Below are 14,665 nucleotides of genomic sequence, written 5' to 3'. Positions count from 1 at the left end.
GTATTATGGAGTATTAAAAATAAAATGTGAAATAATGTCATCTCTAGTCACCGTCAGAGTCTCATCTGGAGAGGTAGGTAAGTTGTTTCTGTTAAGGCATGACACGCCACAATTGCATCCAAGGGAACATTCCATGATGTTCTTGGCGCAGCTACACCTGGATGAGGAGCATCTGCCTGTTGTGCATTTACAGGTGAGCAATTCTAGACACAGTGCTGGCATTTGTTTCTGGGTCATTGGGATGGGTTCTATGACATCCTCAGTAGACGACCACCTATACTCTTCTGGTGGTGGAATGTCAGCCCCTGACCATGTTGAAGAACTAAAGTGCAGTATATCTACAATTTTGAGTGAAAATATGTCCATTTTAATTTAAATCTAAATTTGGGTATGGGTTGAAGTCGCGAGAGAAATTAGATTTCAATATTTCCTTTTTTCATTGTTGGGTGTCAATTTACCACAGGAGTCAGTGAATAATGTACATCATTGAAAAGACAATGTAAAAGGCTTTCATATGATATATTACATGACCATGTTGAAGAACTATATAAGATCTTGATTTTGAAAACAGGTCAAAATGGCGGCCATCTTGAAATTCAAGATGGCCACCAAAAATGCTCACAGAAAAACTTGAAACATCTTTTTTCTTTATGTGTTTACAATTTTGGTGTTTGTAAGCATTGTTGCAATTATCCCACTCATCCACTACAGCAACATCATCTACCACCATATCTCAATAAGCAATTTTCGTCAAAATTGGTTTTTTGGGGGTCGGGGTAACATTGTATACAATATCTCAACCCCTATGTAATATATTTTCATTTTGTTTTTTGTATAGGATAGTACAGTGGTTAAGGCAGATTTTAATTCCCAGTTATAGTGGTTTTATTGTCACAATTCAATGGAATTAGTGTTTTACCTACTCACAAGATTTGAAAATGAAGTAAAAAAACATGATTTTTACCAATTTTTCAACTGAGAATTAGAATAACAATTAAATGAAACAAAACGTGTGCCAAATTCCGATAACCGAACATATTACCTCTAATCAAAGACATAATTTGGATAGTTTAATGACTTAATAAAAATGTTACAGCTAATTTTGTCAAATTATGCATTTTTCCTTCAATTTATGCAATTTTGATCCCCTGAAAATTCCTGCACACACTTGCAAGCTTACTACCCAATGCAAATTGTGTACAGATACCTCCTTTATGCAATAGAAAAGGTTTAAGGTATACAGGAAAATGTGGGAACGAAAATCTTGTTTTTCACCCCTGGCCAACTGACTAATGTATGGTTTGGGCAGAATTCTCCTCAGTTCACATACAAAGAAAGACTGAAATAATATGAGTGGATCTCTGAAAATCGGTATTGGCACCAAGTACAGATTTATGGATGAGGATGTTTGTGAACATTATGCCCCTGCTTATCTACATATGGAAGTTTAAGACCCAATCAAAAATACAAACAACGGAGGCGTTGTGAAGATTGGACTGGGTGAGTCTTGTTTAACCTATCGAGGGAGGAAAACCATTGTGGGCGTTTATGTCTTCAGTGAAAACCATGTGCACGGGTATGGTGCTGGCAACATAACCTGGGCGAATAATCGAACTTTCGATCATAGGATTCTGGGACGCCTGAAGGACGTAATGCTTGCCGACGATTATGAACTGGCTCATTTGTTTTTGCATTTTGACCATGCTTCTGTAGTTTGAATAACTTTCAAAACCTATTTGCAAATAGGTCTGTATGTACTTTCAAACATTAGGCCGAAATCGAAGCAAAGCTTTGCATGAAATGGAAAGGTATAATTGTTTTAAATTTCGCAGCATTGACAATGGTGTCACCACAATGTCTATCAATATCTGAGATTTATTGGCTATGAGAAAGCAAGATCGTATTGATTGACACTTAACTTTAAGTAAACCGTCCTCAGACTTTCATTCTTATATTCGATTCAAATACACGGTTCGCTCAGTACAACCTATTGTCAGGTCCTTCTGTTTACAGCACTAGTGTTCGATAAACCCTTAAAACACAACACCTTGCCCACGTTAACATGAAATAGTTGTTGTACTGGGACGTTCTGATATATCAAATCGATCATCATTCGGGAGAATCAAACGAACGATGGTTTACTTCATATTGAGAACAATACATATTGTGTACTGAATACATATAAATATGGTACATTTGCAATATAATCTGTGAATATTAATTAAATATCAATGGAAATGAATGACAACTTGATCGAAATGTGATTGGACACCACTTATCCAACTTCACCACAGCTAAACTGACGTCCAAAAGAAACTTTACCAACTGAAAATATAAATTTCAGACAAAGTATAATTTCTTTTCGATGAAGTCTATCTAAAACACATAGCCTAAATACAACAATAGTGTATGCAGAAAATGTAAATCGTCTGTTACATGTTTGCGAGATAACACGCAAAAAAGTGAAAAACACGTGCACCACGGACAACTGCAAATGCACGTGCAGGTAAGGGTATAAAACGATTGCAACGGCAAGTCAGACATCCACAGTGATAAAAAAACGCAAAAGAAATGCCACGCCTTGGGTTTGGTACAGATGGGAGCCACCCACATCCATATTGCACGAACCTTCGGTTGCTCCCGTGTTGCCGTTACCAACTTGATGCAACGTTACAGACAGACAGGGCGGACCGCTGACAGGCCAAGAACAGGCAGACCCAGGGTGACCACGCCCCATGATGACCGGTACTTGCGTACCTTGCACCTCCGAAATCGCTTCCTGACAGTGACGTCATCGGCGACAAATGCCTTAGGTCACAGGGTTAGTCGACAGACAGTGGCCAGGAGACTCAGGGCTCATGGAATCAGGGCTTTTAGACCATACAGAGGACAGCTATTGACAGCGCAACATCGTCGTCTGCGATTGAGATGGGCCCGGACTGTACGACGTTGGCAACGACGTGACTGGCAGAGGATTGCTTCACTGACGAAAGTCGATTCTGTTGCGGCGTGTTGCGTGCAGTAGGTCGCACCATATGGAGGGAGTGTCATGGTGTGGGGAGGGATCTGTGGGCAGGAGAGGATACCGCTGGTCATCGTTGACGGAAACTTGACAGGTCAGTGTTACATTGATAACATTCTTCGTCCCGTTGTCCTACCATTTCTAAAACAGCAGCCACGTGGTGTCATTTATCAGCCAGAATTGTCATTAACTTCCTCGCAGCCAACAACGTCAACGTCCTGCCGTGGCCTGCACGCTCACCCCATAGAACACCTCTGGGACTTGATGGATCGTCGTGTTCGACAACGACCACACTCTCCAGCCAACCGGCAAGAACTGATCTTGGCCCTCCAAGAAGAATGGCGTCAAATTCCACGTGACCTCATCAGACGACTGACTTTTTCTGTGCGTCGAAGAGTTTTTGCGTGTATTGAGGCATTTGGTGGTCACACACGCTACTAATGACTTGTTATTGAACGTGAGCGATTGTTTATGTACTCTGCCTATTGTCCATGATTGTGAAAGCTCGAGTTTTGTACCACACCCAACTTTGGGGGGCTCTGACGCCATTCTCGGTCGCGTATGATTGTCATTATCAGCGTGATTATGTTGATATATTGATCTTCTCAATACACTTTACTTCATGCATGTATGTTTTGTTGTTTTTGAGCAAGAGTGATTTCAAACTCTGGTAAAGTTTCTTTTGGACGTCAGTATATATCACATAGTCACTTGCAACCGTCCACTTAAATTGGCCAAATCAGATAATCCCTGTCCCAACCTTTTATGCCAAAGGTCATAATGTGCTGATTGTAAATAGACGATTGCGTGCCCATCATTCCGAGTCGGCGGTGGTCGTTGTTAATGCTCACAACCCACGTTGTCATTTTGTGCACATAGTCTCCGCATCACAGGCAAGGAATATCATTTTAATGCGGTGACACGCTTCGCCTATTATTACATGTTTCAGTCTTGTGTTCAGTAACATATACCGTCAGCTATCGTGTTCCGGTCCTGTCTTCAGTAACATATACAGTCAGCTTTCGTGTTCCGGTCCTGTGTCCAGTGACATATACAGTCAGCTACCCTGTTCCAGTCCTGTGTTCAGTAACATATACAGTCAGCTTTCGTGTTCCGGTCCTGTGTCCAGTGACATATACAGTCAGCTATCCTGTTCCGGTCCTGTCTTCAGTAACATATACAGTCAGCTACCGTGTTCCAGTCCTGTGTTCAGTGACATATACAGTCAGCTATCCTGTTTCGGTCCTGTTTTCAGTAACATGTACAGTCAGCTACCCTGTTCCAGGCCTGTGTTCAGTGACATATACAGTCAGCTATCCTGTTCCTCTTCTGTGTTCAGTAACATATACAGTCAGCTATCCTGTTCCGGTCCTGTCTTCAGTAACATATACAGTCAGCTACCGTGTTCCAGTCCTGTGTTCAGTGACATATACAGTCAGCTATCCTGTTCCTCTTCTGTGTTCAGTAACATATACAGTCAGCTATCCTGTTCCTGTCCTGTGTTCAGATGAGTAGCATACATTGAAAATACACTTGATGACACAAGGTGTTCGCGAAGAGGGTAAACGTGTCCTTCTCTACCGATAACACAAATAGAATAAGCGTATGTTTCCTAACGCCACACAGCAGTACTCTGTAATACGAAGGCAGCCTGCAACAAATCACGTCTTAACCAGACAATTCGATGAAGCTGGAGTGCGTTTACGGATATTGCTGAAACTAAACACGACATCTTAATTCTCAGTTACGTGTGTGCAGAGAATCAGTTGCTTAGAAGTAAAGAGTAACACCGAAGAAATATGTGTCATTAGTGTTAGTGTTATAATATGTGTCCACTTCATCACAAGTACTGTACGTGCTCCAATAAGATACAGGGGCACGAGTGGCCCAGTCGTCTAAGGTGCCGTAATTCGCTGTGCAGAGTTGCATCCCTTGGGCACGCCGGAAACATATGATTGTGGGTTCGAATCCCGGATCGCCCCAATTATGTTTCTAGGTTTATCAGCACCATACCCGTGCTCTTGGGTTTCAATTAAGTTCTAAACGTCTGTGACCTTCATCACTTTTCTGGCTTTCCTCCCACATTAAGCTGACACGCCGCGATATAACTGGAATACTGTTACAAGCGGCGTTAAACCCAATCCACTCACTCACTCAAATACGATGCAGGGAGATCATGTGTCGCATCAACTGAATCAATATATCTTGTCAAGCAGTCCAAAGTACTATCGAACAAGAACTTAAAACCAAAACATGGATCTGTTGTGAGCCAGGTTGATTAATCGATACTTTTCAAGAGAAAAGAACGACACTATTAATGCCACATTGTGTTTCAAATGTGTCGAAAATGTGTTTCAGGCTGGGTCGATCCTTTGTCAAAATTATATAAAGTATGCTTGTCTTCAAAAATGTCGCCTCAGGTTTATATTTTACCATTGTTCATGTGTGATTTATGTAACCATGGTTCATCGATCATTAATACTCACAGTCTTGAAAACAACATGTTTGAGGTTAATTATAGGAATTCGATACGACAAATGTTTATATAAGAATTCGCCAATGTTTAGGATTATAGATGTAGGTTTTAGCAACCTTCATGGTACATATATGCATTCTGCATTAAGAATTTTTTGGGCCACTTCTTTCAGAGAAAATAATTGCAAGTTTCATAGCTGACTGATAAAATGTTCTGTTTCAAACAAAACCTGGTACCCCCTCCCCCCCACCCCCCCCCTCCCCCCGCGCCCTTCCTTATTAATATTGGAATATAAAATCATAGAGTCTCACAGAAACTGTTCATGTATTTCAATACGTATTTTGTGATCATATCCTGGCTGGCATATTGATCAGTCACCTGGTAAAACACATTGAAATTAGGTCGGTCGATGTATTGATATCTAAACGAAATCAAAGACAGAATGATTAATGTCCGTATCAATAATGTATTTTCAGATTTTGGTTCGTGTTAATCTTTGTCCAGCGAAAATGTGTACTTCGGAGCTTGCGACGACGTTCATACAATGTTTGGCCCTCACTCTATGAAGGTTCATACTCCAATGAACTCACACAAAGTGAAAGTCAGTTCTTATTATTGTTTTATCAGAATTTCTTACATCAAAGGGTGTAGGCCAAAATCTAAACACAATTCGTTTAGTACCTTTGAATTCATGTTTACACTGACAACCATACAACAACCAGCTATATCGCGGAGTAAAATAGTTCCTAAAAAAAAGGTGACATGGGCGTATGGATGCACAACTTGTTCTTCGGAAACATCTTACGCAGCACAAGTGTTCAAATCATATCCTCATTAGATCGGGGCGGTAGGGTAGCCTAGTGGTTAAAGCGTTCGCTCGTCACGCCGAAGACCGGGTTCGATTCCAGACATGGGTACAATGTGCGAAGCCCATTTCTGGTGTCCCCTGACGTGATATTGCTGGAATATTGCTAAAAGCGGCGTAAAACCATACTCATTCACTCACTCCTCATTAGATGAGAAATGTTTGTAAAGAACTACCTCAGTAAGTCAGTCACAAAAACAGCGCGTCGTAATACATTTACATGTACAAAACGTCAAAATGGCCGACACGATAAACGTGGCGGGAGAGATTTCCGAAGTTGTTAATGTACCTGTGGCGGTTACATGTGTTCGTCATCATTGATCAACTGGCCGATCATTGAAAGGTTAATTCATAGATTGCTGGAGACGGTCAATGTCAGCCTAGGCACGGATTGAGTCGATATTACGATAGTTTAGATGTGCGTTTCTTCGTTTGTTCGTAAGGATAGGCCGCAGCGAGGATATTCGTGAACAATCATGCAGTCACGCTCTCTGACATTTATCAATGTATACTGAAACGCTGAGACCAAGAACAAAGTTTCTAAATGATCAGAAAGAACGCTTTTCGTGCAAGGGAGTTCCCACGGGTTTCCCCAGGAATCTGGAAGTAGTCCGTCAGTGTTTACGTCATTTCAAGAACACGGTCTTATGAAAAACGTATGAACCTCAAATTGTGTCGTTCATACACTTCGTCAATTTCGCGGTCATGTGACCGACCTCTCGTCCAATGGAAAAGCCGTATATCGTGTAAACTTCAAATTAAAAAAAATATTTAGGCTTGACCCTATCTAAATTAGCATCGCAAGAACCAAAAGCAATTATACCTATCTATAATGTTTTCCTTTTCTACAGCTTGTGCTATATATGACGGCAATATTGCGCCAATCTTGTCACGTGGGGCAGAAATATGGGGCGCAAAATATAATGACGCTATTAAATAAGTACATGCTTCTTACTTTAAACGTTTTTAAAGGTTGGAAATATGCTTCTTATAAAGCTATTCCATCCATGTATTAAGGCAACTTCGATGGACAAAATATTGGTCAAAATTACTGAAGATGGCATCGCAAAGATATCCTCACCAATGTTATAAATTACTGAAAGCTCTTGGTAAATGGTAAAACGAACTGGATGTCTGATGCCATTTATTATTCCTTTTCGTGGATTTGTGTGGATTTTCCAAGGTGTTCGTACACTCTTCTAAAGAAAGGTTACAGGACATGTATAGTCAAAACTGACATGATAGTATATTTTCTTCACGTTTCCCCAGTCAAGGATATCAAGTCTGTTTTAGAAACAGAGAAGTATATGAGTATGGTAGATGATAAATCGCGTGTTAGGGCATTATGTTAATCATTAACCAATTTCAACATAAATTTTAAAATGTAAAAAGGGAAGTTGAAATGGTTGTCTGTATAAACTGCCAATTAGGAGAGATTGAGGATGAACTTCATGGTTTATTAGTATGTCATAAGTATGAACATCTTAGAGAAAAGTGTATTCCGATGTTAAATAATAGGCATTCAAACAAAATGTTAATGATCAATCTTAAAAATCCTACAACTCAGCTGTTATACCTACACTGGCCATATTGTTGAAACATTTTGTTATAATTTTGTATAATTGTTATGTTCTGTTTTTATATACCATGTATATCACGTTCCTGAACATATGCGACTGAAAATGTCAACTATACAATGGGCCATGTGGCCTTAAATACCGAAATAAATATCAAGCTAGCTATTGGTGTATTCATTGCCACGGATTTCACTCACGCTCAAATGTACGTGTATGTCGCCGTAGGATTTCATGTTTAATAGCAATGTGTATGAAACATTACGCTTTCAGAACCTTTAAGAGATTTAATGTATTTCGTAATGATATGATCTGGCTGTTCCCAAAAAGAGGCCCCTTTTCACTTTTGTGGCAATGCGAACTTGTCGTAACTGAAAATTACCCAACAATACAATAAACGGCGATTTGTTCAGAGTAGGAATATGTGTCATGGATAAAAAACCCATATACATATACCAAGAACATTTTATTGGTTCAAGACAAGTCCAGAAAAAACACAATTTTGCCACAGAGGCAGGAAGCAAAAGACGAGAAGTTCTGATAGAAAATGAATTTAAAATTGTTTTTCGTCACTTTTCAAGAAAATAAATTGAATGAGCACTTTTTTCATGTCCTTTCCAAAGTTCATCCATATTCCCAGCGTATACCTTTCACCTATGCACTGGTTTGCCTGTAAAGTAGCTTAAGAAGTTCGGACATAGATATTACATGTATTAACACTATGTGATGGTCATCAGTGCCTTGTGGAAAGGACCCATGTACCAATCACTGGCCTTGTTCAAGAGTTTGTTGATTTAGGAATATATAGGATTCCAAATGCGATAAGTACTTTGTTTGAGAATCAGCACGCAGATGCAGGTCATTACATGCTGACAGTGTATTACCAAATTACCTTTATCTCTGTTTTAATAAAAGATACTTTTTCCAGAACGCCATTGTTGTCTGGCCATTGCGCCATGTTTATCGCCGATACACTGGTATTGAACTTCTTGTGGAGATTTGTTTCAGGGCAGTCAGTCCCATACCACCACCCTGCTCCATCACTTACAGAGCACCCCAAGGGGTCGGGGCGGTCCCACGTGGCGAACCTTTGACCATTGATGCTCTTACTCGCTACTCCGTACTCAAAACCATTCCCGGAAGCTTTAGTAGCATGCTGAAAGCTACCCGTGTAGGTGAGAGTGTACCCATCGGCTTCATCACCAATCTTGAAATTAGAGTAGTAGTACTGTCCTGATAATGCACCACTTCCGCGGACGCTCATATCGAATTTGGCGATGCCTTGGTTTGAGATGTAGTGTAGAGCATCAAGTCCGAGCCACCTGTTGCATGTCGTGGTCCATCCAGTCTTGTATTCATCCCATGTCTTGTTGTAGTCGTTCTGGCAGCTTGATTTTCGTTCTTCCACCACCGTCCAGCCTCCAGACGCAAGAAGACATTCCACCTCGTACTCTGTGGGAGCGTTAAGTGGCTGGATGCTGATGATTCGATGGTTGGATGTTTTCCCTCGCATTCCATATTTGTGGGCCTCAGAACAGTCTGAAAAAATATTTTTTAAGTGGATTAGACAACTAAGCAGATGAACACAGAATGAACATAAATAAACAAATAAAACAAGCGATGCGTTTAGATGAAGCAGAATTGAATCCTCTTCTGGTATGTGTATTTTGGGTAATCGTATGTATCAGGGCATTTGGGTCGTATGGGAACTTTTATTGTAAGCAAAAGTATGTTGTGGTGTGGGGCATCAAACAAAACTATTCAGACACAGGACAACATCGTTGAGGTTTGTTGAGGATCGTGTTAATGCAACTGACCTCTGTATCGTCTCTCACAGTAGGGTCCCGTGAAGTCATCATAACAATCACACTTAGACGTGGAGTCATTGAAAGTTCCTCCGTGTTGGCACACATTCACCTGAAACGAAATCAATAATTGATTTCAAGGATGCTACAAGAAATTTTCTCATGAAAAATTGCAAAATATCTCAAAAATGCTATATAAATGATTTGAGTTCTCTGAAAGACGCTGTGGCGGTTATTCGCTGTGCAGGGTGGTGATCCTTACATGTGTCAGGATTCGTTGATCATCGATTTGTACCACTGATCCCTCTCGCTTATGACTTTTACCACTCATTGTTTATGTCGTAATGATAAACGTATACGATCAGTGTGATTTTGGAATTCCCACACTGATTCTGGCAGCGGTAGTGGACGCAAGTATAATCATAAACGCGACAAGACCCTTATAATATTCAGACGACATCTCGTCCAAAAGCAGGCTTGATTGTATGAGTGTTGCTTCCAGATGTTCGTGAAAAGGTGAGCACCCGTAACAATCACATGCAAAGCCAGTTTAGTTGATTCATATGACTCGTGTTCTGAAGCTGTTACAACATGCAATGCCTCAGTAAAGCTTTTAAAAAAGCTTTATGGTAGATACGTAGAGGATATTTCCAAACTTGACAAGTGACAAAAATGATGCCCGATGCAATTCCCAATTTTGACATGAGCCATAAGTCCCCGTGTGTTTTCAGGTGAACAATTGACTTTCCTTCTGAAAAACATGTTTTACAATGCCATAAAATCCAAGATGGACACCAAAGTGTCTGAAGAAAGATTGGGATAAACGTCTCCATTGAATCTATGAAAAATTGAGCTAAAATGACAACAAAACTACAAGATGCTCATGACATAAATCTGACAACACACATACACATACATGTTTCGTCTACAAAAAGAGAAACGCAATAGTGGTTTTAAATATTATATTTATTATAGCATTTAAATAATCAACAGATGATAATCGATTGTTCAAGGTTGGCACACATCATTGTCATTAACCCAGGATCCATAGAGTAGATGTTCAAGGTGAAGGTCATCTGTTCTCAATACCTTGTATGCCCACCATTAGAGTCCAAAAACTGCCTGGCATGGTCGTCTTAGGGAAGCAATCAGATCCTGAATTGTGGTCTGGGGACTGTTCAGACACTCTGCCTGCAGTGCTTGTGCCAACTGTCAGCACAGGTGCTCTGGTTGTTGCTGACGACCTCACAGTCGTTGATCCAGTGCATCCCATTAATGTTCGATTGAGTTTAAATCTGGAGACCTGGTGTGCAAAGGCAGGACTTGATTCCATAAAAAAGCTGTTGTCAGTCTTGCAATGTGACATTGGGCCTTGTCTTGATGGAAAATGACTTTCGGTATAGGAAGGACGTGTGGCCAAAGAATTGCATCTATGTAACGCTGTGCTGTTGCATTTCCAAGAACATGCACCAAATCTGTTCTAAAAGTGTAGGAAATTGCTGCCCACATCATCACGTAACCACTACCAAATCTGTTCACTTCCTGCAAGCAATTTCGTGCATAACGTTCCCCGCGACGCCTGTAAGCACGACGTCTACCATCCGCACGGCAATGCATAAAACGTGACTAAACCAAAAATGTCTTCGTCGCAGTTGTGGCCACAATCTGTCGCAGCCAACGATACAGGTCCGACAAAATGACACCTCGAACGGGTCGACTACCGTGAATTACTTCAGCGCGAAAACGGTTCCTCACTTTCTGGGCTGATATTGCCGTAGTGGTGGCCGTGGTGGTGCTTTATCGTAAGTGACGTAGACGTATGGATTTGTCCTGTGTTCTGGAACTGATGCGTTGTCGACCGGATCTGGAATGGTCCCTAGTTGTCCCGTGAATACGGTTCTTGTGATGGTGCTTACTATTACGTGGAAAAACCTGTCAACGGCCACAGATGATGTTCCTGTTTGCAGTCGGCCGATGGCGTTGTTGCATTGGTCTTCCGTCTTCCGCATTGGTCTTCACCTGTGTTTTCACTTTACCTTCATCTGTATTCTCACTTCATCTTCACCCGTGTTCCAACTTTACCTTTATTTGTGTTCTCACTTTACCTTCACCTGTATTCTCATTTTACATTCACCTAAGTGTTTTCCCGCTTTACCTTCACCTGTATTCTTTCTTTACCCCATGTGCTAATTGATATATTTTCAACTAAAGACAATTAGTATTGACAATTATTGAATGCTGAGGCTTTTCCTGAATAAACGTCCCTACAGGGGATAAGCTGAATTTCAAATAAAAACAAAATGGTTGAAACATTTCATCTCGTCTGGACATCGGGTCAATCTGAACACAAGAGTAAGAGGAAGAACTCAGAAAGCTACTCACCGGCTCCAGATGGACACACCCAGCGGCCGCCTGCAGATCGGAACACGACCCGTTTGATGTCTCAGGTAGTCTGTGACACACCTGTCCACTCTGAGAATCTTCACAGATGTTGACGGACATGCAGCTGGAATCTTCAAGACAGTTTGCCAAACATTGACCTGCAGATGCTACAACATCAGAGTTGACAGGAGACACCGGAAGAATGACACCTTCAGAGCACCCGGACATTGCTGTGAACAGTTCCCCACGGAACTCACTCGAACAGGAACAGGCAACGAGTAAAACCAAAATACAAAGTACGGGCACATGTGAGCCAGCTTGAAATCTGATCCGTGAAGTTGAATCCATCATTACTTACTGACGCACGTCTGATCCGTTTATGTGTTTAACAATACTCCCTCAAACTGCTGACGTCTTCCTCCGCAACTGCGTTTGCTATCTAATAAGAGCGAGTTGAACAATACATAAGAATCCTTGGCAGAGATACTCTAATATTTATAACACCAAACTCATCACAAATATTGCTCCAAACAAAGATCTATACAGACATTAACATTGGTACGACATCTTGTGTTGTTTTCTCTCACAATCTCAATTGACGCCAGTGATTCCCCAGATTTACTCGATAATGACTCATGGTTGATTACTATTGAGTCTATCATTCGATATCGATGAAATACCAGAACTGTGATTGATTTTACCTTAGATGTGTCAGAACCAAAAGGAGAAACATCAATAAAATGGCAAAGAATCGCGTACTCGATAGATAAGGAACAGCTGAATGTTGGAATACAAGGACTCATTTCCTTAAAAGATACGACAATCTACTTCATTTTCACTTATTTTGTAATGTTGTATGAATTTATCATTTCGTATTAATAGATGACAGCAAAAAAGTACATGATTTCAATATGATTATGAACCGAATAATACAAAACAATGCTGTTGTAATCCACAGCAAATCGTCAGAGATGAGTGATAATGGCGTACTCTAACCATAATCGGAGTTGTGCCTCTTTTTCTTGAGGACGGATGAAAGGTTCACTGCAGTCACTTTCATGAAGTCTTCTATCCATACTACACTGTTGAATAATCCAAATCGATTTCCTTTTCATCACGACCAACCATCGAAACTATTGAACACAAATGTAACCAACCAATGTCCATGGTGGCTTTGTTGTTCCTCCCGCGTGTATGTCAGTGACTTTGTATATTATATATTCGATGTTTAACTTTGTTTACTGATGAATCAAAAATGTACTGGCAAATTATTTGCTTATGTTAGTGTTATTTTCTTTACACATGTCTCTCACTAGGTATTTTCTTCAAAATAGAAATACCTGTATTGCATATTTTTTTAGTATTGTGTTATGTAGCAGTATGTATCATTATAAGCTGTGTCTGATGATTGTTAGTGGCAGCGACCCGTTGAGATCCTGGTAGAGAATAGGTCTTCAGCAACCCATGCTTGCCGTTAAAGGCGACTCTGCTTGTAAGAGACGACTAACAGGATCGGGTGGTCAGGCTCGCTGACTTGGTTGTTGCATGTCCTCGTGTCCAAATTGCGTAATCTATACTCATAATGTCAATCACTGGATTGTCCAGACTCGAATATTTACAGACCGCTGTCATATAGCTGGAATATTGCTGAGTGCGGCGTTAAACAAAAACAAACAATGTTTGTGGCAGCAAATGATATGGTCATAGCAGATGGTGGCCGAAACGCTCATACAATATCTACACCTGAAACGTTAGTGAGCGTTACATGTGTCTCCTTACCACACTTCTGGGACAGGCTTGATGGTTCAAGCAGTTTTATATGTGGAGTAAGCGTCCGGAACACTGGCTGTAAAAGAGTGCTCTGACACGGGTTGCCCCGGAATTCGATGTGCAGATTTGGGTCCTCAGGGCAAGCCAGAAAGTAGGATCATGAGTTCGAATCCCAGTTCGCCCCGATTATGCTTTGAGGTATGTCAGCATCATACCCAAGCTCGTGGGTTTGACCAAAGTGGTAAACATCTAAGACCTGCTTCCCTTCGAGCTTTCCTCTCTCATCAAACTTTCACGCCGTAATATAACAGAATTACAGTTCGAAAGGGGCTTTTAAACCAACTCACTCACTCTTCGAATATTATCTACTTGTTCTCAGCTTCCAACCCTGTTTTTCGGATTCCAAAATGGAGTACGTGCCTCCATCAAGAAATTCGACTTTGACAAATTCTGGACTTGCGAAAGAACCTGTTATTTACTGCTGCTGCGACATATCTGACCAGCACATGGACGTGCGAGTTGGGAACTACATGGGCACTCGGTGCATTCAGTCGCGTTATGGCGAAGTGTTGTTGTGGGTTGGTTGGTTGGTTGGTTGGTTTGTTGTTTAATGCCGCACTCAGCAATATTCCAGCTATATGACGGCGGTCTGTAAATAATCGAGTCTGGACCAAACAATCCAGTGATTAATATCATGAGCATCGATCCACGCAATTGGGATCGATGACATGGATCAACCAAGTCAGCGAGCCTGACCACCCGATCCCGTTA

General features: G+C 41.0%; 1 protein-coding gene across 1 annotated transcript; it reads right to left on the bottom strand.

Annotated features, from left to right (window-relative positions):
• Window positions 1-8,407: 8,407 nt before the first annotated feature.
• Window positions 8,408-12,530, bottom strand: LOC124151185. Its single transcript, XM_046523549.2, has 3 exons — window positions 12,125-12,530; window positions 9,755-9,854; window positions 8,408-9,476 (listed from the first exon to the last, which is right to left on the bottom strand). Exons 1-3 carry the CDS (start codon window positions 12,473-12,475, stop codon window positions 8,818-8,820), a joined length of 1,110 nt encoding a protein of 369 aa, XP_046379505.2. The 5' UTR covers window positions 12,476-12,530; the 3' UTR covers window positions 8,408-8,817.
• Between the last annotated feature and the right edge of the window lie 2,135 nt (window positions 12,531-14,665).

Source organism: Haliotis rufescens, unplaced genomic scaffold (assembly GCF_023055435.1).
Source record: "Haliotis rufescens isolate VD_foot unplaced genomic scaffold, xgHalRufe1.0.p SCAF_43, whole genome shotgun sequence".
Classification (NCBI taxonomy): domain Eukaryota; kingdom Metazoa; phylum Mollusca; class Gastropoda; order Lepetellida; family Haliotidae; genus Haliotis; species Haliotis rufescens.
The sequence above is the reverse complement of the archived record's forward strand: the minus strand, read 5'-3'. Positions and strand labels throughout refer to the sequence as shown.

Bases quoted from the DNA above. Each gene is read 5' to 3' on its own strand.
- LOC124151185 (XM_046523549.2), bottom strand. From the start codon at position 12,475: ATGATGGATTCAACTTCACGGATCAGATTTCAAGCTGGCTCACATGTG. The intron at 9,855-12,124 runs GTGAGTAGCTTT...ATTTCGTTTCAG, and splicing joins GGTGTGTCCATCTGGAGCCG to GTGAATGTGTGCCAACACGG. The intron at 9,477-9,754 runs GTCAGTTGCATT...ATATTTTTTCAG, and splicing joins CTGTGAGAGACGATACAGAG to ACTGTTCTGAGGCCCACAAA.